The sequence below is a fragment of the Dipodomys ordii genome, unplaced genomic scaffold (assembly GCF_000151885.1).
Source record: "Dipodomys ordii isolate 6190 unplaced genomic scaffold, Dord_2.0 Scaffold79, whole genome shotgun sequence".
Lineage (NCBI taxonomy): Eukaryota > Metazoa > Chordata > Mammalia > Rodentia > Heteromyidae > Dipodomys > Dipodomys ordii.
Genome location: NW_012267295.1, coordinates 971,289 through 995,311, shown reverse-complemented (window position 1 = coordinate 995,311; position 24,023 = coordinate 971,289). Strand labels below are relative to the sequence as shown.

At 46.4% G+C, this 24,023-nt stretch overlaps 3 protein-coding genes across 3 annotated transcripts in view; 2 read left to right on the top strand and 1 right to left on the bottom strand.

Annotated features, from left to right (window-relative positions):
* Positions 1-285, bottom strand: part of Nhp2l1 (NHP2 non-histone chromosome protein 2-like 1 (S. cerevisiae)) — an 8,747-nt gene extending 8,462 nt beyond the window's left edge. The window contains exon 1 of the mRNA XM_013024955.1: positions 203-285. Within this exon, the coding sequence (XP_012880409.1) occupies positions 203-205 (3 nt within the window). The 5' untranslated portion in view covers positions 206-285. The remainder of the gene's footprint in view (positions 1-202) is intronic.
* A 2,806-nt stretch (positions 286-3,091) lies between these two features.
* On the top strand, positions 3,092-9,949 carry LOC105991978 (chromosome unknown open reading frame, human C22orf46). Its single transcript, XM_013024776.1, has 2 exons — positions 3,092-3,307; positions 5,624-9,949. Exons 1-2 carry the CDS (start codon positions 3,092-3,094, stop codon positions 9,947-9,949), a joined length of 4,542 nt encoding a protein of 1,513 aa, XP_012880230.1.
* A 3,034-nt stretch (positions 9,950-12,983) lies between these two features.
* The window catches only part of Mei1 (meiosis inhibitor 1), a 64,543-nt gene continuing 53,503 nt past the window's right edge, over positions 12,984-24,023 (top strand). Inside the window, exons 1-5 of the mRNA XM_013024775.1 lie at positions 12,984-13,145; positions 14,672-14,795; positions 15,840-15,890; positions 20,373-20,446; positions 23,152-23,261. Of these exons, the coding sequence (XP_012880229.1) occupies positions 12,984-13,145; positions 14,672-14,795; positions 15,840-15,890; positions 20,373-20,446; positions 23,152-23,261 (521 nt within the window). The remainder of the gene's footprint in view (positions 13,146-14,671; positions 14,796-15,839; positions 15,891-20,372; positions 20,447-23,151; positions 23,262-24,023) is intronic.

The following is a 24,023-nucleotide window of genomic DNA, read 5'->3' as shown; positions in this document are numbered from 1 at the left end:
AACGTCGCGCCCAGCCCGCAGCGCGCCGAGCTTCGGCGGCAGCGTCGGAACCCCGCGGCCGCCCGGGTTCGAACTCAGGCGAAGCGACTGGGTTCCGGGCCCAGCGGGCCGAGCGGCGCACACGCGGAGGCCCTCACGGGAGAGCGAGAGGACGGAATCCGGGACTCCCTGCCCGGTCCCCCGGCCCGACGCGCAAACTCACCATGGCTGCGATCCGGCGGGCACGCCGCTTCCAGCTCACGAGCAGCCGACGTCAGAGAAGCCGGAAGACCGCCCCAGCGGAGCGGAAACCGCCGGGTGGTGCCGGAAGCGGAAGTGGCGTCACACTAGGCGGGGCGGACCTCTCCTTAGAGGGCGTATGCGGAAGTGGCCTCCGACTTTGCTGATTGGATCTACGTTGCTGTTTGTATTAGCATCCTGTAACTTCCTCAACAGTCACAAAGTAGCTCACCCAGTCCAAGCGTTGCTATTTCGTGATTAGGTCGCTCCTTTTTGTGTGTGCCAACCCTGGGGGGCTTGAACTCAGGGCCTGGGCGCCGTCCCTGAGCTTTTTTTGCTCAAGCCTGGTGCTCTACCGCTTGAGCCACGGCTCCACTTCTGGTTCTTTGCTGGTTGCTGGCTTTGAACTGCCATCCTCAGATCTCAGCCTCCTGGGTAGTTAGGATTACAGGCATGAGCCACTGGCACCTGACTCTAGTTCATATTGAGGACAATCTTGTGATTTTTTCATAACCATCTTTCTGATTCCATGCGAGTAAGATAATAGGTACTCCAAATGGTTTTCTTCATTTTCAGGTATCTTTTCTCAACTTTTCCCCCATAAGGAGTACGGTTAGAATCTACTGAGTGGGGAATTACAAAAGAATAGCTGAGTTATGGGTGAAGAATAGGGTTTGAATTACTGTTGCTTGTATTTATGGGTGTCTTAAGACATTGGCTTCTGGTCAGCATCTTGTTATTTTTCCAGTGCTGCTAAATTTAGCTTTAAGGTAAACTCATACCTTACAACTCCCTAGAGGTCCTCCTTGAACTTATGCCCCCTTCATTTTTAAATCTCTTTCCAACATGATGCCACACACAACTTGGGATGACCCAAGATGAGAGAGTATCCAAAAGACATAACTGGACCCTGGGATTTTTTACAACTGATAGGGGTTATTTATTTAACCACATCTGGTTACTGTGTCTGAGATATTTAGGGGCATCAGACAACAGGAAGGCTTTGAAATGGCTTTAAGGAAAAAATTAATTGCATTAAAGATCCCTGCCTTCATCAAGTTTCACCTCATGAAAATCTCATATGACTTGTCAAAAAAGAAAATCTCTGAAGAGTATACACGGATGGCTCCAGTTTAAGAACTTGTGACATGAACTCTGTACTTCACCTCTCAGAACCTGTTTCATATCTCCATTTTGTTTGGACTTATCAGCCACCACTGTTGGGGAACCAAACCTATTTGTTCCAATTTGCAGTAATAAATATGTCCTTAGTTACTTCTAACTGTCCTTTATACCAATTTATGATTATTATTGGACAATCACATCCAGCTCTCCCTTGTAATGACTGATAGAGACATATTTTTATGACCATGAGTAATGACTGACATGGTAAAAGTTACGTTGTGATTACCTAATTCTTGAGCTAGGTGCAGGTGGTGAATGTCTATAATCCTAGCTACTCGGGAGCCTGAGATCTGGTTCTTAGCAGGCAGGAAATTCCATGGTTTTTTTTGGGTTTTTTGTTTTAATTTTCTTCAGTCATGGGGGCTTGAACTTAAGGCCTGAGCACTGTCCCTCAGCTTTTTCGCTCAAGGTTAGAGGTCTACCACTTTGATCCACAGTACCACTTCTGGTTTTCTGGTGGTAAATTGGAGATAACAGTCTCATGATCCTCAGATCTCAGCTTCCTAAACAGCTAGGAGTACAGGCCTGAGTCACCAGCACCCAGCGCCATGGCTCGGAACTCTGGGCCTGAACGTTGTCCCTGAGCTCTTCAGCTCAAGGCTAGTGCTCTACTGCTTGAGCTACAGTGCTACTTTCAGCCTTTTCTGCTTATGTGGTGCTAAGGAATCGAACCCAGAGCCTCATGCATGCAAGACAAGCACTCTACCACTGAGCCACCTTCCCAGCCCTCCTCCATGAGGCTCTTATCTCCAGTTAACCACCAAAAAGCTAAAAGGGAGCTGTGGCTTATGTGGTAGAGTGCCATCTTTGAGCAAAAAAGCTGAGACAGTGCCCAGGCCCTCAAATCAAGCATCAGTGTCAGGAGAAAAAAAAAAAAAGACAAATGGAGGAAGAAGCCAATAGAGAAAAAACAATCAGGCTGAGCACTGGTGGCTCAGGCCAATAATCCTATCTACCCAAGAGGCTGAGATCTGGGGCTGGGAAGGTGGCTCAGTGGTAGAGCGCTTGCCTTGCATGCCTGAGGCCCTGGGTTCGATTCCTCAGCACCACATAAGCAAAAAGAAAAAAAAAGCCGGAAGTGGCACTATGGCTCAAGAGGTAGAGCGCTAGCCTTGAGGTGAAGAGCTGAGGGACAGTGCCCAGGCCCAGAGTTCAGGCCCCAGGACCGGACCAAAAAACAAACAAACAAACAAGAGGCTGAGATCTGAGGATTGTAGTTCAAAGCTAGCCCAGATGGGAAAGTCCATGAGATGCTTTATTTCGAATTAGCTACCAGAAAACTAGAAGTAGAGCTATGACTCAAAGTGGTAAAACACTGATCTTGAGCAGAAAAAACTCAGGGACAGCACTCAAGCCCTGAGTTCAAGCCCCATGACTGACAAAATAAAAAAAAATACATCTTGAATACATCTCATTCTCATACATGGAAGGATCTTAATCTCTTTACTCCAGAGAAGAGAGATATTTAAAACAAGTTTTAACTTCTCTCCATTCCTTCTAGGCACATCTCCTAACACCATTCTTCTGTACACTGAGGGTACACAGCCAGGAACAGTTGCTGGAGCCAAAGCTCCTTTGTGATGTGGCCTTAGTGACAGAGGTGCTATGAAACAGGGGCTACCCCGCCCCACACTGGCTGAGTCAACCACCCCAATGCTGCCCTTTTGTAATCTTAACATCATCTGCCATGTTGCTGCCGCTGCTGGGTGCCTGTGCTGTAGTGGGGCCATTCCAGGGTCCTGAATGGGAACCAGTGAGGGGTCTACTCGCCCAAGATTGCAGCTGCAAGGACCCCCGGTGCTGTGGGAACCTGCTGGTCCTGTGCCTCTTTCTGATCTGGCAGATCCGGCACTGTTGGCACTGTATCGTCAGGACTCGTTCCTGCAAGAGGAATGCCACCAAGGTAAGGGGAATTCAGATGCCTCTCATCATCATCATCATCATCATCATCATTGCAGTCACTTGCTACACTGCCCCTTTTCTATCTTCTGCATACTAAAGATGCATGGCAGAGTGGCTCAGACTGGCCAGGATGCTCACCTTCAAAGGCTCCAAACCCAGGACTCATCCTAGACTCCTTTCACTCCCTCATTCCACCCATTTTATCCACCTGCTAGTTGTAAGAGCTCTATGTGCAAGCTAGTATCTCAAATCTGATCAGTTACCTCTAGAGACTTCATCGCACCATTCCGGGCAGCGCCACCAGTATGTATCAGCTGGACCTTAGTAATAGCCTTCTGTTTGATTCTTGTTGCCTCTCTGACAAAGCCACTACAATAAAAGTGTGTGTGTGTGTGTGTATGTGTGTGTGTGTGTATTTGCTGATACTGGGACTTGAAGTTGGGGGCCTAGGAACTCACCCTTAGCTTTTTCTGCTCAAGGCTTAGCACTCTACCACTTGCGCCATAGCTCCACTTCTGGATTTTGATTGTTAGTTGGAGATGAGTCTCACTTTTTCTGCTGTCTTCAAACTGTGGTGGTTAGAGCTCAGCCTTTTGAGTAGCTAGGATTACAGGCATAAGTCACAGAGTGACTAGCTTCACAATGATTTTTTTCCTTTCTCTTTCTCTGGCAATATTGAGTTTGAATGCAAGGCCTCATATATGCAAAACAGATGCTGTTTGAGCCACTCCACCAACCCCTTCTCTGTAAAACAAAATTGAGTGGGATTGGAGGCATGGCTCAGGTGGTAGAGCACCACCAAATGAGTAAAAGTGTCAGATACCAAGTTCAAGTCCTGGTTTCAAACAAAAAACGTTGAATTTAGAGATAACACACACACACACATATTACAAGTGTACATGCCAGTAAGTTTTTCACAAACTGAATATACTCTTGTGCAGCACCTACATTAAGAAACAGACCACAATCCAGGAACCAGTATGGCTCACTCAAGTAATCCAAAGCTAGCCTGGGCAAAAAAGTCTCTGTGACTACTATTGTCTCTTAAGCAACAAAAATGCTGGTATGGCTGAAATGGAAGAGCACCTGTCATGAATGAAAAAAAAATGTTTGAAGCCCCTTGTTCAAGCTCTGGTAATGGCACAAAAACCGTATCTGTAGTCCTAGCTAACTGAGAGTTGGAGGTCAGCTTGGCAAAGTAGCAAAACCCTATCCCAAAAAACAAAAGAGGCTGGGCGTCAGTGGCTCATGCCTGTAATCCTAGCTACTCAGGAGGCTGTGATCTGAGGACTGCGGTTCAAAGCCAGCCTGGCAGGAAAGTCTGTGAGACAAAACACTCAGAAAACTGGAAGTGGTGCTGTGGCTCAAATGGTAGAGCTGAAGAGCCCCATGACTGAAAACAACCAACCAAACAAAACGGGGCTGGGAAGGTGGCTCAGTGGTAGAGTGCTTTCTTTGCATGCATGAGGCCACCCTGGGTTCAATTTTTCAGCACCATATAAGCAGAGCGCTAGCCTTGAGCTGAAGAGCTGAGGGACAGTGCCTAGGCCCAGAGTTCAGGCCCCACGACAGACAAACAAAACAAAACACCAAACAACAAAAAACAAAAGGATTAGGAGTTATGGAACATTTGTCCAGCAATCATAAGGCCTCAAGGAAGAAAGGAGGGAAAGAGAAGAAAGAAAAAGGGAAAGAAGGAAGAAAAAAGAGAGGAAGGAAGGAAGAAAAGTGGGGGGAAGGAGAGAAGGGAAGAAGAGAGGGAGGAGAGGGAAGGGTGATTTGGCGGGAAGGTTAGACTAGTTTGTTTGTCTTATCTACCTTGGGGCTTGAATTCAGGGCCTTGGCCTTATACCTGAGCTTTTGTTCTCAAGGCTAGCACTCTACCACTTTGAGTCATAGCTCCACTTCTGGTTTTCTGGTGGTTACTTGGAGATACGAATCTCATAGACTTTCCTGCCTGAGGAGGCTTTGAACGTGGATCCTCAGATCTCAGCCTCCTATGTAGCTAGGATTACAGGCATTGGCATCTGCCTCAAATACTTTTTAATACCAAACACTATGTTATATACTTGTGCATTGCCTTTTCTAGAATATAGATTCCCTGCTTCTATGGATACCTCAGCATCCAGAACAGTACCTGGGCTCAGAGTCTCCTTTTATTTGGGGCGGGGGGGAGGAGCAGGGGGAACGAATATTGTTTGTTTCAAGGGAAGCCACTCCTCCTTTTCGGAGCCAAATATCCTGGTATTGGGATTGCTATTCTAGATCTATGGGGGTGGGGTATGTGAACTAAGAGTGTGCAAATTCTAACCTACAGGTCCGACCAAAGAAGCGGGCGATGCCCTCTGAGAGACATGACACTTCCTTTGGGATGCCTTCTCGATTCTTCCATCCTGACAAGCTCAAGGATACTCATGTCCAGCAGTTGGCAGAAAAGCAGAGAAGCCTCCAGAAGGCATGGGTCCAATCCCTACTCTCACCACAGCAGCCGTGTCAGGACCCGCCTTGGGATGTCCACACGCTCTCTGAGTCCATTTTTTACACCTCTTCCTTTGCAAGTGCCTGTCTTCTCCCTCAGGACAGTTCTTCAGAAGCAGAGAGGATACCCTGGAGTCTCAGAGATTGTGAGACTCATCTTCGCCTACACACATGCCGACAGGTGAGAAAGCTGCTGGTTCACTCCCAGGAGAAGCGGGTGCCAGCAGAACCTGCAGGTAGCTTGAGGTACCCCACCGCCATGACCTTGGCCATGTCCCTCCCAAATCTTTCAGCTCAGAGGCTGCCGTTCTTCCACAGAGCGTTCCTGCCTGATCCTCCCAACCTACAACAGGAAATGCCCACCTGGATGTCCTCAAACAGCCCTCAAGAGAATGAGGTGCCACAGAGTGAAACCCAGGTCCTGGGCAGAGAGAATAGTGGAGAGACGCAGGCCCCATGGGGTGTGAACCAGAGAGAGAGCCCAGGGGAGGATGCCTGTGGAATCCAAGAATCCAGGGGCCAACTCTTTGGAGGTTCTAGAAGGAAGGATGGTGTAGTAGCTAAGGCCCTGGGGTACAAAAGCCTGAAGACATTAACAAATAAAATGGATGGAAAGATCTGGACACCAGTATGGGAGAACCAGGACCATGGAGGAGTTGAAACTCGAACCCCAATTGCAGAGCGAGGGAAGAAAAACCAGAAAGAGGTTGAAGATAAAAAGGTGACTCAGGCTCACCTAGGAGAGAACCAAGAGGGAGTAAGGTGGCAAACAGATGCTGAGACCCAGACACCAGAGTGGGAGAACCAGGGAAAGACCGGCAGTGAGGAGGTTGTAGAGATTCTGTTGTTTGAGACAAAAGAGACCAGGAAGGAGGGAAAAGGAGAAATCCCACTCCAAGGCTGCACTGGAGGTGAGAATGAGAAGTCCCAGATGCCACAGCAAGACACACGAGACCAGGCTGGCATTGACACTGGTGCAGAAACTGAGGCCGAGGAGAGGAGAAATCAGGACCAGGCTGGAAGCGCAGGTGCTGTACAAACCCAGACATCGGAAAGGGAGAACGTGGGAGAAACCAAACAAGATGATGATGATGATGATGATGATGATGCAGGGGCCCAGGCCCTTGAGTGGGGGAAGCAGGGATATATAGGAATTGAAAAAATCCAGACACCAGTGGGGGAGAAGCGAGGTCACAGTGGAAACGAGAAAGCCAGGGACACCCACAAAGTTAGCAAAGAGGAGCAGAAGCTATCAAGACATGCAGTTCATGGGGGACGGGATAAAGCAAGCCTGGGAAGAGACCGGGAAGCTGAGAAATGCCAGATATCTAGACGGAAAAAGCACAGGGAGATAAGACAGGAGGACTGGGTGGTGATCCAGGCAGCATGGTGGGGAAACCAAAGACTCATAGCAAGTGAAATTCACCGCGAATTTGACATACCACATTGGGGAACTCAGATGCAGTTTGGTGGTGAATTCAGGGCAGAGATTCAGGTACCAGAGAATGACCGGAGAAAGGGTGGAGACAAGGATGGCACATACATCCTAGCACCTGAGGCCAAGAACCAAGGACACTTAAGATGTAAAACTGACATGGACAATCATCCAGCAGAGAGGAAGTCCAAGATTAGAGATGAGAATGGAATTGATTTTCAGTCACTAGACGAGAGAAACCTGAGAAAGGTTAAAGGTGAAGATGGCCCAGACACCTGGGAACTTGGGCAAGAATATCTGGGTCAACTAAGAAATAAATTTCACCCAAAGATACATATATTGAAGTGGAAGAGTCAAGAACATATTAAAGGCAAGGATGATGAAGATACCCTGACATTGGAGGCAGAAAAATGGGGAGAATTAATGAGTAACTCTGGTGGAGAAATCCATTCATCAGAAGGGAAGAAAGCAGAGCAGGTTGGGAGTGAGAATGATGCAGAAACTCATATACAAATCCCGAGAGAAGCTGGAGTGGAGGATGCTACAGAAGTCAGGGAAGCTGGGGAAGGAAGCCAGAGTCAGCTGGGTTGTAATAGAGATGATTACACCCATTGGTCAGAGTGGAAGAACAAGCCAATAGGAATTAAGGATGGAACAGAGAAGAGAAACCAGAGAGAACCAGGAGGAGAGGATGATGTAAAGAAGGAGGGCCATAGACAGTTGGAGAGTGAAAGGGGGAGCTGTTCCCCAGGTAGGAAGAGCTGGGAGCTTCCTGGAACAGAGAACCCTGCAGAAAAGCAGGCATCCACGAGGAGAGGCCAAAGAAGGGCTAGAGGTGAAGATGGGAGAAAGAGACAGAGTTTTAAAAGAAAGAAGCAGAGACTGATACGAAGCAAAGTTAACCGAAAGATCTGTTCAGTGAAGCGGAAGAAGAACCAGGTACAGATCAGAGGTAGAAATGGAGCAGAAATCGAAACGCAGGGGAAGAGAAATGTGAGGAAAACCACAGATGATGGTGGCACAGACACCCAGATACCTGTGGAAGACGACCAAGAACAAGAGAGCCAGACACGAGGGCACGAAAACCAGAAGAAGGGGGAATTTGAGGATGCTGGAGAAATCCAGGATGTCAGGAACCAGAGAAAGGGCAGAAGGGAGGGGCCTGGAGGGTCTGGAATACCGAGGAGCGGAGACAACAAGCAAGTCAGAGGAAAGGAGGCTCGCAGGACCAGTCTCCAAGGTGACTGTTCTGCCAATGATGTGCCCTCGGGCAGGATGCATAGCCTGGCACACTCCCCAACTCCCGTTGCCTCTAGATATGAGACTCTGAAACACAGGCAGACAGTGACAGTAAATAGTGTTATCTCTGCCCCCCATTCTGAGATGGAGCACAAAGCTGGGGTCCCTTCGATGGCTGGACTTAGATCCCAGAGAAGACAACCAAGGAACCCCTCCAGTCACGCATGGCAGTCCCAGAATCCACAGTCTTCGGCGCTCTCCACCTGCCCTCCTCCCCCATGCGGCCAAGCTCCCCAAGATGCCACAGCTTTGGTGGGTGCCTCCACTGCCCTCCACGTCATACCCACTTGGCCAAGCCTCAGGAAGAGCAAACGGCTGCTACTGGAGTCCCTCATGAGGCGGAGGATTGCACACTTGAGATGGGGCCTCCCTTGGAGGATCCTGGAGTCTTATTTGCTCTTTAACTACTCGAGACCTTGCTCTTTGCCTGTGGCTGAGGTAAGGCTGCCAGGGTTATGCACAAACCAGGAGCTCCAAAGGCATGGTGGCATCCAGAGCTCCATGTCAGGCCTTAAGTCTCCAGAGAGATCCCAAAGCCTTCCACCTCCTGAGAGAAAAAGTGCAAAACTCCCCACACAGGCCAAGCCTTTGGGGACGTGTAGACCCCTCAGGTCAGAGTCAGTGGGCAGCGCCATTCCACCCGTGAAGCCCAGGAGAACCAAGCCACCAGGGGGAGCCAGAGAACCACAAGTCCAAGAAGAGGCTGCCAAATCTAAGGTCCTTGCTCCCAGGAACCCCAGATCGGCTTCAGAGTCTAGGAGCAGGTGTGGCCCTGTGAGAGTACTGGATCTTTCCAATGAGATCCTCAGAGGCCGGGAAATGATCGGGACAGGGGTCTCCTTGATGGCAGAGGGGGCTTCCAGCAGAGTGAGGATCTCATCCTCCAGGGCTGATCAGGATTACTGGAAGGAGGAGCGTAGGTCCTGGGGATCCCCTGAGCCCTTCAGACCCCAGAGTTGGTCATCTACATACCACAGAAGAGGAAGCTTGGAGGCTGTAAAGGGCAGAGGGCCTGGGGGACAACTTTCCTTCTGTTCCATGGAGACCTCCAGCCTCGAAGGAAACGTCCACCCTGTTGTGGCCAGGACAAGCATGTCTCTGCCAAGCAACATATCCTGGTCCCCTCCACAGCTGGCCAAGGCCCAGCACTCAGCCCCCAACTTGACCTTGAGAAACCCTATGTTGCTTCCACAAGGGGGTGACCCACATTCAAGGGAGGACATCATTGGAATTCAAATGGCTTTAGAGAGAGACTCTCAGCCACCAGGGTATTTCTGTGCTGGGGTAGCTTTTCCTCAGACAGAGCACAACAAGGACGGGGAGACAGCTGAAAAGATAAACTGGGGTCCACGAAATCCACCAGCCCCCCGGAAGCTTGGTTTTATAAAGCGGTTGAAATGCTTTATCTTCCAGTGTGGCTTAAAAAAGTAGGCCACTGGTCCCATGTCCTTACGATGCACCAGAGAAGGAATGAGAGTGAATTACTCATCTCCAGAGCCTCTAATAAAATTGTTTTCTTGGGGTTCTGTAAGGATTTCTTTGGCTTATGTTTTCTGAAAGCTACCTTTGGAAGCTTAACAATACTCTGTGGATGAGGTAGAAGACACTTATCGCCTGTGGTTTTTTGTTTTTATTTAAAAATTTGTTATTGTAAAGATACTGTACAGAAGGGTTACAGTTACATGATCTCTGGTGGCTTTTGAGATTTGGGAAATGTGGGTCAACCCAATTTTTTTGTGTGTGTGCCAATCCTGGGGCTTGAACTCAGGGCCTGGGCACTGTCCCTGAGCTTCTTTTGCTCAAGGCTAGCACTCTTACCACTTGAGCCACAGTGCCACTTCCAGTTTTTTCTGTGTGTGTGGTACTGAGAAATCAAACCCAGGGCTTCTACCATTGAGCCACATTCCCAGCCCTCATGTCATTTCTTAAGCACTTGTCCAGCATAATCTCATAGAGTACACTGAGGTTTCTAGTATGGTTCTGTCCTGGCCTAGTCTCAAGCTGATTCTGAGGCTGGATAAACAACCACAAGGTTGTGTGAGTGGGGTACTTGAACTCTGCATGGGACACAATTATTCAGGTAGTTCTGATTACAAGAAAGGGAGGTGATTGTGGGCTGTCCTGCTAGGGTTTTGCTGTCTGTAAACTGATTTACTGCAAAAAAAATTTTTTGGTCAGTTGTGGGGCTTGAACTCTGGGCACTGCCCCTCAGCTCTTCAGCTCAGGCTAGCACTCTACCACTTGACCCACAGTGCCACTACTGGTTTTCTGAGTGGTTTATTGGAGATAAGAGTCTCATGGAGTTTCTTGCCCAGCATGGCTTTGAACCGTGATCCTCAGATCTCAGCCTCTTGAGTAGCTAGGATTATAGGTATGAGTCACCGGCGCCTGCTTACAAAATTTATCCTTAGCTCTTCAATGCTCAAGTATTGTCTTCTGGCGCTTCTCTAGATAAATTCAGCAGGGTGGGGTGCTGGTGGATCTTGCCTGTAATCCAAGCTATTCAGGAGGCTGAGATCTGAGGATGGTGCTTTGACTCTAGCCTAGAAAGACAAGCTGGAGAGAGACTTATCTCCAATTAACCAGTAAAAGTCTGGAAGTGGAAGTGTGGCTTAAGTGGTACTGCAGGGGGGAGCACCAGATGTAGGCTTTTACAAAAGCCAAGCCAGATTGTAGGCCCTGGATTTAAATCTCAGTACACACACACACACACACACACACACACACACGTGCCCATTCTCCTTGATATATATAGTTTATTGCATTAAAAAATAGAAGTTTCCTGGGCTGTGAAGATGGCTCAGTGGTAGAGCGCTTGCCTTACATGCATAAGGCCCTGGGTTTGATTCCTCAGCACCACATAAGTAAAAAGAAAAAAGCTGGAAGTGGCGCTGTGGCTCAAAGGGTAGAGCACTAACCTTGAGCTGAAGAGCTGAGGGACAGTGCCCAGAACCAGAGTTCAGGCCCCACGACCGGACCGCCCCCCCCAAAATAGAAGTTTCCTGACCTTTTTTTTTTTTTTTGTCAGTTGTGGGGCTTGAAATTTGGGCCCAGGCACTTTCCCTCAGCTCTTTAGCTCAAGGCTAGTGCTCTACCACTTGAGCCACAGTACCACTTCCAGTTTTCTGATGGTTCATTGGAGATAAGAGTCTCACAGACTTTCCTGCCTGGGTCTGGCTTTGAACTGTGGTCCTCAGATCTCAGTCTCCTGAGTAGCTAGGATTACAGGCTACAGGCATGAGTCACTGGCGCCCAGCACCTAACCCTTTTAAAATCTGCTTTGAAATGCTTTTTTAAATTACTATAATTAAATAGTTGCACAAAGAAGATTCAAGTCCATAAGTCAGGTTATGAGTACAGTGCTTCTTAGTCAATGTCTCCCCTTTATTCATCCTCCCCCATTTTTCCCTCCTGTCCCTACCCTCAAGCTACATAGTTCATTTTTTACATAGTGCACATTGAATATAATGAGTACATTTGCTCACCCTTCCTCCCTCCATTCCTGTGCCCCATCTCTTTGCCCACCCCCCAAAACATGTTTCCATTTCCTATCATTTGATAAATGGTACTCTAGCTGTTCAGAGGAGTTAGGCTTTTGGGTTCCTCCCCTAAGTACACCCTCCTTCAGTCAGTTTGTGTGTAAATGCATTGAGCCCTATAGTTACTTTTAAAATGCTTTTTTAAAATGGTGGTGGGGACTTGAACTCAGGGCCTCTTGCTTGTTTTTGTTTTGTTTTTTGGTCGTGGGGCCTGAACTCTGGGCCTGGGCGCTGTCCCTTAGCTCTTCAACTCAAGGCTAGCACTCTACCACTTGAGCCACAGCACCACTTCAGGCTTTTTCTTCTTACGTGATGCTAAGGAATCGAACCCAGGGCCTCATGTATGCAAGGCAAGTACTCTACCACTAAGCCACCTTCCCAGCCCCACCTTGCTTGGCTTTTTAAAACTTTTTCTTGCTCTTGTTTGTCTGTGGCTTGAACTCAGGGGCCTGCACACAGTCTCTTAGCTAACTTTATTTGTTAAGGTGAGTGCTCTACCACTTGAGCCACACCTCTACTAATGGCTTTTGGTGGTTAATTGGAAAGAAGTCTCACGGATTTTTCTGCCCTCCTTGGCTTTGAACTGCGAACCTCAGTTCTCAACCTCCTGAGTAGCTAGGATTACAAGCAGGAGCCACCAGTGTCCAGTGATGTTCACCCTTCCATGGGGCTGTGAACCAATTCCTGGGGGGCCTAAGCACACCCGCTTTGGGCTTAGTTGCACTCGCTCCACGTGTTACAAACTTCAGCCAGCGGAGGGGTGGGGGTGGGGGTGGGGGGGGAAGAGGGCGCCACGCGCAGGCGCACTAAGAATTCATGCCAGCACGCCCACGCAGGCAGGCTCTCTACCAAGTGCGCTTGCGCACAATTTGAGCGGGAAAAATCCTGAAGCCTGAGCACGCCAGGCGCCGAGGGCTGTGAGGCAGATGGCGGCGGCGGGCGCTCCAGGATTACGGCGGCGGGATGAAGACGTGGTGCTGCTGCTCGAGAGAGCCCATTACCGACATGACCCGCGCTGGCTGCTGCCCGTGGCCCCGCGCCTGTGCCTGGCCTGCACACTGGAGCTGCTACAGGAGCAGGGCGTGTCGGTGCGGGTGAAGCCCCTTCCCCTGCCGGCCCGGGTGTCGGCTTTTACCCCCCCACTCCCACCCCAGACCTGCCCCTGCCGGGCTGGGGCCCACGGGCGTCTTCCCGGAAGGGAAACCCGGCCTACTTAACCTCCCCCGGGGCCTGGGCCTGCCCCTCACCTGGCTGAGGCCGCCATTGCTGCCCCACCCAGGGTGCCCAGCATGCCGTCCCTTTCCAGTAGGAAGCCTCCTTCTCTTCCACTATGGGAGGCTGTAAGTGGGGAGACATTGCCTTGGTTTTCATGATGGCAGCCACAACAGAGGTTCCTGTCAGGCAGAAAGGGGGTGTACTGGCAAGATCTTCCTGATGGGCAGAACACGGCTGCTTGTACCCTCCACCCACCTGCGCAATGAGTTCTTTCAGATTTCTCTCAAATTCGCGCGAAGGGGGCTGGGAAGGTGGCTCAGTGGTAGAGCGCTTGCCTTGCATGCCTAAGGCCCTGGGTTCGATTCCTCAGCACCACATAAGCAAAAAGAAAAAAGCCGGAAGTGGCGCTGTGGCTCAAGTGGTAGAGCACTAGCCTTGAGCTGAAGAGCTGAGGGACAGCGCCCAGGCCCAGAGTGCAAGCCCTCCGACTGGACCCCCCAAAAAATTTGTGGATTCAAATTTGTGCAAAGGGAATTCATATCTTGGTGGTGGAGCCAGATTAATGGTTTGCTTTTAATCTCAAGTTGCTTTTATACCTTGTGTGTGTGTGTGTTATACCGCGCGGGCGCGTGTGTGTGTGTGTGTGTGTGTGTGTGTTGGTACTAGGGCTTGAACTTGGGGTCTTGCATTCTCTGCTGATGCTCTATTGCCACAATCACAGGTCCATTTTGGGGCTTGAACTCAGGGCCTAGGTGCTGTCTCCAAGGCTTTTTGCTCAAGGCCAGCGGTCTACCACTTCAAGCTACTTCAGTTTTCTGGTGGATAATTGGAGATGAGTTTCAGGGAATTTACTGGGGCTGGCTTTGAACCAGTATTCTCAGATCTCAGCCTCCTGAATAGCTAGGATTAAGGCACAAGCCACTAGCACCCAGCCAGTCTAGATTTAAAAAGAATTTATTTTATTTTATTTTTGTTGGTTGTTAGGCTTGAACTTGGGGCCTGGGCGCTGTCCCTGAACTCTTTTTTGCTCAAGGTTATCCCACTACCACTTTGAACTATGATGCTACTTCTGTTTTTTTTCTGGTGGTTAATGGGAGATCAGAGTCTCACAGACTTCTGCTGGGGCTGACTTTGAACTGCAAGTTTTCAGATCTCAGCCTCCTGAGTAGCTAGAATTACAACATGAGTCACTAGTACCAGAATAAAAGAGTGGTTTTGAAGCGTGAAGTGTTTTATAAATATAAGGTATGCTCCCAATGGGGAGTGTGCATCTCCCCATACTCATCTTCCAGTTTAGATGACACTTGAATACTATATTGTAATTCGGGAATGATAGTTGTTGGGTTCAGATGACCTAGACTTAGTTGCTCCTGAGTGTTTCTCTTCATTTTTTTCAAAGTTGGTACGCAAAAAACATATGCTGTCCTGCTTCCGAGATGCCCTTGTGAAACACACCTCCTTGGTCATGCAGCTGGTGGCTCAGGACCAGGAAGTCTGCGTCTATTTCATAAGCATGCTTTTTGGTGAGATCAGAAGGGAAACTTGGCATGAGTTTTGAATGTAAAGCTGGCATATTTGTTTTGGGGGGAATCTTGGGGAAATGGTTTTGGAAGATGATGTTTATATTGTTAACAGTTTAATTGACTAGCTTTTCATTTTGTCATAATGATGGAGATAAGGCTCCCTTTCTAAGATATATGATTTATCTTATGGCAATGAGCCTTAATATAGCTAAGAGGTTAATAAAGTATGAGGAGGAATATGGATAATCCATGATCTTTCAGAGTCTAGTTTAGGTTTTGTGTACAATCAGAAGGCCTGGAAGGGAGTCTGCTGACCTTGGTGTGACCTTGATCAAGTTATTTTCCCTCGCCTGTGCCTTAGTTGCTTCACATGTAAAGTGGAATACATTAAATGTTACCTGAGATTCTTTTTTTTTTTTTTTTTGGGTCAGTCGTGGAGCCTGAACTCTGGTCCTTGGCGCTGTCCCTCAGCTCTTCAGCTGTAGACTGGCGCTCTGCCTCTTGAGCCTCGGCCCCACTTCTGGCTTTTTCTGCTTATGTGGTGCTGAGGAATCGAACCAAGGGCCTCATGCATGCAAGGCAAGCACTCTACCACTGAGCCACCTTCCCAGCCTCAGGTTCTTTCTTTTAACATGATTATAATGTCTAAATGGAATGAGTCTTTTTGGACAGTAGGATAACTAACTTGTATGAGTGCTTTTCTCTCTGTATCAGAGGATTTTCAGGCTTTAACTGCCAGGGTGGTCTTTTAAGGGAGATAGGATGAGTCCCAAAGTTCAGGAGTTTATAACTAACAAATTACTGGCTGGAATTTACCCCACATCTGTTACAGACCCTAGAGAACAGTTTTTCTGCTGTGCCACTTTGATAGTTCCCATCTTTTTAAAGCCAGAAAAGATCTTTAAGGGATAAGGTGGAATTTGACTAGGACATTGCAAAGAGCTGCTGGGTTTAGAATTTAGTTTGTCTGTGATTTTTGTCTATATATTTGCTTCTCTTAAAAGAAAATTGTTAACCACCCTCTTCTTCTTCTTCTGCTCCAAGGACTTTTGTGCAGTGTGGAAGATGAGAGTGTAATAGATCTCTGTGTTGAAGGTAAGGTGAAATTGTGAGTACCTAGTATTTGAATTGTAGTGCTGATTACTTGAGGTTTTGATGAAATTGCCCATTTAGAGTAAGATAAGGAAAAGTCAGATTGTTGTCTGTAAATAATTCTATATTTTTTCTTGGGCAACTACGCTATGCTAAATACTGTATCAGGAATTTGGGATGCATAAATGGATAATATTTGGTTCCTACCCTCTGTGAATTTACAATCTGAAGAAGAGATTGGCTAGGTATCAATTAAAGTTACTAAGTGCCCTTAGAAACACACATAGAGGCCGGGCACTGGTGGCTCACGCCTGTAATCCTAGCTACTCAGGAGGCTGAGATTTGAGGATCACAGTTCAAAGCCAGCCTGGGCAGGAAAGACCGTGAGACTCCTATCTCCAATAAACCACTAGAAAACCAGAAGTGGCACTGTAGCTCAAGTGGTAGAGGGCTGGCCTTGAGCTGAAGAGCTGAGGGACAGAGCCCAGGCCCAGAGTTCAAGCCCCACGGCCGACAAAAAAAACAAACAAACATAGATAACAGTATTTAAATTACCGTTCATATTGGTTTGTTGAAAGTTGTCAGTACACAGTAGTGGAAGTGCATGTTAAAGGCTTGTAGAAGTGAGCACATTCTTGCTGAGACAGAGAAAAACTGTTGGTTAGAATCCAGAAGTCACTTCAGTTATTTGAACGCATACACACTTTAAAACAAAGCAAAAGTGGTGCTGTAGCTCAAGTGGTAGAGCACTAGCCTTGAGCTGAAGAGCTGAGAGACAGCACTCAAGCCCAGAGTTCAAGCCCTATGACTGACCAAAACAAAACAAAACAAAAAAATTATATTTGGGGCTGGGAAGGTGGCTCAGTGGTAGAGCGCTTGCCTTGTATGCTCGTGGCCCTGGGTTTGATTCCTCAGCACCACATAAGCAAAAAGAAAAAAAGCCGGAAGTGGCGCTGTGGCTCAGGTGGTAGAGTGCTAGCCTTGAGCTGAAGAGCTGAGGGACAGCGCCCGGGCCCAGAGTTCAGGCCCCACAACCAGACCCCCCCCAAAAAAAAACAAAGCAAAACAAACAAAAATCAAAGCAAACTTTTAAAGAACAGTTTAGATAATTGAAGAGAGAAGAAACAAACAACCACGTTTTTCTAGAGTTAGTAACTATAGAAAGAAGCTTCTGTACTTGATCTAAAGAAGCAAAGGGAAGAGGTTAGACTTGTTAAAACTCAGACTTGGAGGATGCTTCTTATATATGAAACTCAAGCCAGTAAGGAAGACAACTTAGATGCTGCTGAGTCTCTGTCTTCGTCTCATAGGACAGGTCCTACGGGACTGGGTCCAGACCTCTGAGGAAGGGCCCTGACCAGAGGATACTGGAGAAGAAGGATGCAATGAAGCTGATTCTGGAATAACTGAAAACTGCATCTACCCTGGAAAGGCACTTCCAGGGCAAAGAAGTTCTAGAATAATGATCATAGGAGTAAAACAGATAGTAAACTAACAAGGAAGCCAGAGGAAGCAAAGAAAGCAAGCCAGTCCTTTCTTCCTACAGCCTTAACATCTCTTTCTGGAGTTTATTATTGGTAGAGCTTAGAGGAGACAAACTAGTAGAGCAGAAATGTGATTTGCAGATTCCAGCTTCAATATCCCAAAGCAAAGTGTGTGTGTGTGTGTGTGTGTGTTTGTGTGTGTGTGTGTGTGTGTGTGTGTGTGTATGTGTATTTAGAGTTGAAAGACAATAGCATGATAATTGACTCTGTTCAATCCTTTGGCGCACAAACTTCTGCACATACCTGCACTATAGAATGACAAAAAAACTTTCTACTCCATGAGGGCTGGGGTATTGCTCAAGTGGTAGAGCATCTGCCTAGAAAGGCTCTCTGAGTTGTTCAATCTCATGTGTGTGTGTGTGTGTGTGTGTGTGTGTGTGTTTGCCAGACCTGGGGCTTGAACTGAGGGCCTGGGCATTGTCCCTGAGCTGCTTTTGCTCAGGGATAGCACTTACCATTCTAGGCAACCACTGCTGCCACTATGTCACATTCCCACCTATACCTTTTTTTTTGTCAATCCTGGAGTTTTAACTAAGGGCCTAGGCACTGTCTCCGAGCTTCTTTTGCTCAAGGCTAGCACTCTACCACTTGAGTCACAGAGCCATTTCTGGCTTTTTCTGTTTAGTGCTACTGAAGAATTGAACCTGGGGCTTCATGCATGCAAGGCAAGCACTCTACCACTAAGCTACATTCCCTGCCCCTCCCCAATATTGAAAAAAATACAAAACAGAAAGTTGTACCTAATAAACCACTTAACTTTATATATATTTCATGCCAAAAAGTTATTCTACCTTCAGTATAAGGGGATGAAAAGTATAAGGAGATGAAAAGTTCCAATAACAATTGCATTCATATCTGGGGTGTGGTAATTAGTTTTCAAATTTAGCAGCCCATCTGAATATTCCTGCCTGGGATGGTTTTGAATTGTGATCCTCAGATGTCAGCCTCCTGAGTAGCTAGGATTACAGGCTTGAAGCACGGGTGCCTAGCACCCAGGCTTAAGTGGACCTCTAATCCTATAGCCATCAACTTTTAGTTGTTGCTGCCATAGCTTGCAGAATCATCCTTAGGTACTAAGAATTTCCCCAAGGTGGCAGGCATGATAGGAAGACTGCCAGGGTCAAGAGAAGGACTAGGTGATTCTTCAGGGTCTCTGCTTCCTGTTTCTGAGAGTGTATATCCAGGAATGCTGCTTTGTCCTGTGCAAAGGCAGAACCTTCTCACAATGGCCATTAAATTGAATCTAACTCACAGATTTTCCAATGTTATAGAGCCAATTTCCTCTCCACTTCCCAATGATCCTTGTAGGAATACCATAAATGATTAGATTGAAGTACCCTTTGGGGCTGAGAAATAATATTAACTGGCATAGGAACTCTTTCATAATTATTTTTCTAATATATAAAAGAACAGACTGAAATGAAAAAAAGTAGGAGTAATTCAAATTGATAGTTTATAATCCTGACTTCAAAATAGATTTATAGGGGGCTGGGAAGATGGCTCAGTGGTAGAATGCTTGCCTTGCATATATGAGGCCCTGGGTTCGATTCCTCAGTACCACATAAACAGAAAAAGCTGGAAGTGGTGCTATGGCTCAAGTGGTAGAGCGCTAGCCTTGAGCTGAAGAGCTCCCAGGCCCAGAGTTCAGGCCACATGACCAAAGAGAAAAAGAAAAAGAGGAACTTCAGAAATATATTTATTAAGTTGTATATTTAGAGAAATATTTTTTTTTGGGTACGGTCGTGGGGCCTGAACTCTGGGCCTGGGCACTGTCCCTCAGCTCTTCAGCTCAAGGCTAGCGCTCTACCACTTGAGCCATAGCACCACTTCCAGCTTTTTTCTTTTTGCTTATGTGGTGCTGAGGAATCGAACCCAGGGCCTCAGGCATACAAGGCGAGCGCTCTACCACTGAGCCACCTTCCCAGCCCCTAGAGAAATATTTGATATAAAAATATAATACCCTAAAATATATAAGTATGTACTATATTTAAATATAAAAACATATACTTACATTTAAGAATATAACACAGTTGGTTGTATTCCTAGAAATTCTTTTTTTTTTTTTTTTTGGGTCCGGTCGTGGGGCCTGAACTCCGGGTCTGGGCACTATTCCTCAGCTCTTCAGCTCAAGGCTAGTGCTCTACCACCTGAGCCACATCGCCACTTCCGGCTTTTTTTCTTTTAGCTTATGTAGTGCTGAGGAATCAAACCCAGGGCCTCAGGCATGCAAGACAAGCGCTCAACCACTGAGCCATCTTCTCAGCCCTCCTAGAAATTCTGACTTAATCGGCCTGGAGTGGGACTTGGTCATTAGTATTTTCCTTTCTTTTTTCCTTCCTTTCCTCCCTCTTTTTCTTTCCTTTCATTCTCCATGCTGGTTATTGAACCCAGGACCTCACATATGGTAGGCAAATATTCTACCACTGAGCTATTGCCCCCCCTGTGTACGCTTTCAAAAATTCCTTGGTGATTCTAATATGCAGCCCAAGGTGAGATCCGCTAATATAAAAGGATGAAGACCTCCCCCACCCAAGTCCTTTCATTATGTGCACACATGTTTCATGGGAGAAATAGAAAAGGCTAATACCGCTGGGCGTTGGTGGCTCATGCCTGTAATCTTAGCTACTCAAGAGGCTGAGATCTGAGGATCGCAGTTCAAAGCCAGCCCGGGCAGGAGAGACCGTGAGACTCCTATCTCCAATAAACCACCAGAAAAACCAGAAGTGGCGCTGTAGCTCAAGTGGTAGAGCGCTCGCGTTGAGCTGAAGAGCTGAGGGACAGCGCCCAGGCCCAGAGTTCAAGCCCCATGACCGACCAAAAAAAAAAAAAAGAAAGAAAAGGCTAATACCTGTTACATCTCTGACTTTGAGTAGTGAGGTTGAGAGGTGAGTTCTGGGTCAGGCTATGTCTTCTGGTTAATAATGCTATTATGTCCCCTTAGTTGTTATCCAGCTTACAACACAGGTGAAGCTGGAGCAGATCACCCATTACCTGTTGGACAAGTGTCACAAAGAGGTTGGTACATAATTGTAGGTTTTCTTTTATTAGAGAGAGAGTGTGTGTGTGTGTGTGTGTGTATGTATGTGTATGGGGAAGCACCCGGGTTTGAACTAAGGGCTTATGAGGCAGGTAGGTGTCCTATCACTTGGGCCACGCCTCAAGTCCTTTGATTTTAGTTATTTTGGATAGAGGCCCAGGCTGGTCTAGACTGTAATTCTCCTATTTACACTTCCCACGTAGCTGGCATGACAGGAGTGTATGTCTAGCTATTGGTTGAGATGAAGTCTCACTAATTTTTTGCCTATTTTTCTTTGACCAATTCCGGGGCTTGAACTCAGGGCCTGGGCACTGGCCCTGACTGAGTTTCTTTCTTTTTCTTTTTTTGTCTGGTCGTGGGGCCTGAACTCAGGGCGTGGGCGCTGTCCCTCAGCTCTTCAGCTCAAGGCTAGCACTCTACCACTTGAGCCACAGCGCCACTTCTGGCTTTTTTCTTCTTGCTTATGTGGTGCTGAGGAATCAAACCAAGGGCCTCATGCATGTAAGGCAAGTGCTCTACCACTGAGCCACCTTCTCAGCCCCCTGGCTGAGTTTCTTTTGCTCAAGGATAGTACTCTATCACTTGAGCCACAACACCACTTCTGGCTTTTTCTGTTTATGTGGTACTGAGGAATCGAACCTGGGGCTTCATGTATACTAGGCAAGCACTCTACCACTAAGCCACATTCCCAGCCCTTACTGAGGTCTTGAATGGCAACCCTCCCAATCTCTGCTTCCCAAGTAACTGGATTTCCCACAATCCTCAGATCCTAGAGATAAGCCAATCTTTTTTTTTTTAAATAGATGAGAGATTGAAGTTCAGAGAAGAAAAAAAAAAGAGACTTAACTCACTGAGTGGAGCTTTTGAACCTGTTCTAGTATTCTTTGCAGCGTCCTTCCTTCCTTTTCACTGTCCTAAACTCTACTTTTATGCAATGAATACGCATCTTTCCAGTGTAATCAGCCCATGGCCAATTCTCAGTAGCTTCCTAAATAGCATACAGGCTTCCTTGATGAATTTGTCAAAGAAGTGTGTTTACTTTATGTTGGTTTGGTGTTTTTGTTTGTTTTTTTAATATGCATTACTTTGTACTGCATTTGCTTTTATGACCATTTAATGAAAGCATTGGGGATAATTTAATTTGCTTTCTTTGATATAGTAACAAAATATTCAACAGTGGCTTTTGTTTTCTGTTCAAGATTGAGGTGTAATACTAGAATCACTATTTTGCTGAAGGAAGAGCAATATTTAATTGTTTTTTTTTTGTGTGTGTGTTATTGGGGATTGAACACAAGGCTTCACACTTATTAGGCAGGTGCTTTACCACTTGAGCCATGCCTTTAGTCCCCTCTTTACATTGGTTATTTTTCAGGTAGGTCCTTGCATTATGTCTGGACTGGCCTGAGCTACAATCCTCCCACTGTGCTTCTCCATGTCACAGGGGATATCAGGCACATGCTGTTGCCCTCAGTAGCTGGGATAACAGATAAACACCACCAAGCACAGCCATTGGTTAACATGAATCTTTTAACTGTTTGTTCAAGCTGTCCTCTGATCTCTGCTTCCCAAGTAGCTAGGATTATTGGCTTGAGTCAATGCACCTGAAATTATACATTATATTTGAATCATATCATTTAGTTATTTTTCATGTGATTATATATCAGATTGAATTTATAATTATAGATATTATCATTTATTTTTGTTGATTGTGGGGCTTGAACTCTAGGCCTGGGTGTTGCCCCTCAGCTTTTCAGCTCAAGGTGAATGCTCTACCACTTGAGCCACAGTGCTACTTCTAGTTTTCTGGTGGTTTATTAGAGATAAAAGTCTCAAAGACTTTCCTACCTGGGCTGGCTTTGAACTGTGATCCTCAGGTCTCAGCCTCCTGAGTAGTTAGGATGACAGGCGTGAGCCACTGGCACCTGGCTATTATTACTATTATAGTGATGCCACAATATTTATTGAGCACTTACTATTTGCTAGGCAGTTAGATGACTTCTATGCAATATCTGTTTTTTTCTCTTTTTCTTTTTCTTATTTTTGAGATAAGGTCTCACTTTGTAGCTAGGCTAGCCTCAAACTTGTAATTCATCCACCTCACCTCTCAAGTGCTGTGACTATAGGCTATGATACCTAGTTTACATGCAGTGTTTTTCCACCAGAGACATTAAAAGTTATCAAGGTACATGTAGTCAGTAGAAAGGGTGAAATATATGCTACTTACCCTCCCAGTAAATTAACCAGATTTAGTTCCTGGCTCATAGAAACTGTTTACTAATAGTAGCAATAATAATATTATATAAATGTATATATATATTATATATAATACAGTGTTTTATCTTTACAATGTTTCTTTCATTCCCCAGTTTCTGGTTCTGTTGGAGGCAAAATATGTCATTTTTTCCTATTCTAAACCCAGAGCCTCATATACACTATTAAAGTTCTACCTCTGAACTACATCCCAAGACAAAATGTGCTAACATTAACTCATGTACTAAGCTAGGTTCTGAGAACTCTGAGAGGAATTTGACTCATTACTTTCCCCTAAGACTTCACAGTTGAATGTGAAAAAACAGACATGTTAAGAAGCTGATGGGAAAGAGACATGCATAATATAGGCCTTGGTGTGGGTAGGGAAAGATCTGACCTGATCCTGACAGAGGAGTATGTTCACTTTCTGTAGCTGTGCAACACGCCCTCCATGCGAGGTCGTCTGGCCACCATGACTCTTCTTGGCAAGTTGGTGGACGCTATCCCTGCTCTGGCAGATGACCTTGTAATGGAGCACAGTAAGTAACCTATAGGAAACAGTGGCTTCTAATCTTTGCCTGGTATCTGGGTGACTCATTTGTTGTATATACCTGGAAAGTCATTATGCTATTACTTTCCTCTAGCCTTTAGTTTTCTCATCTGCAAATGTGTTTTATGTTGATCAATTTGAAAAAGTTAGTTCCTTGACTCTGATCTTGTGTGCTCCTCTCTCTCTCTCTCTCTTTCTCTCTCTCTCTCTTGCTCTCGCTCTCTCTCACTCTCTCTCTCTTTACATAGCGTCTTACTTGTGGCCCAGATTGGCCTCAAATTTGTGATCTTCCTTTCTCAGCTTCCCAAATTCTGTAAGATGTGTGTTACCATATCTGGTCCTCTATTCACTTTTTTTTTTTTTCATTACTAGGATTGAGCCCAGGGCCTCAGGAATCCTGGGTGAGCACTCTCCTGCTTAAATCATGCCCCAAGCCCTATGGTTTTTATTTTGTTTCTTTTGAGATAGAGTCTCACTAACCTTGCCCAGGCTGGCCTTGAACTTTGGAGACTCCTGCTTCTGCCTCCTGAGTAGCTGGGATTATAGGCTTGTGATATCATGCTCATTAGTTTAATACAGACTAATTAAGGACCTACTATGACCTCCATTTTTTTTAACTTTTTAGAACTGCTAATTGGTATTTTTATTTTATTTATTTTTTTAATTTTTATTTTTTATTGTGAACATACTGTACAGAGGGGTTACAATTACATGGGCAAGATAATGAGTACATTTCTTATCAAGCATTGCAGCCT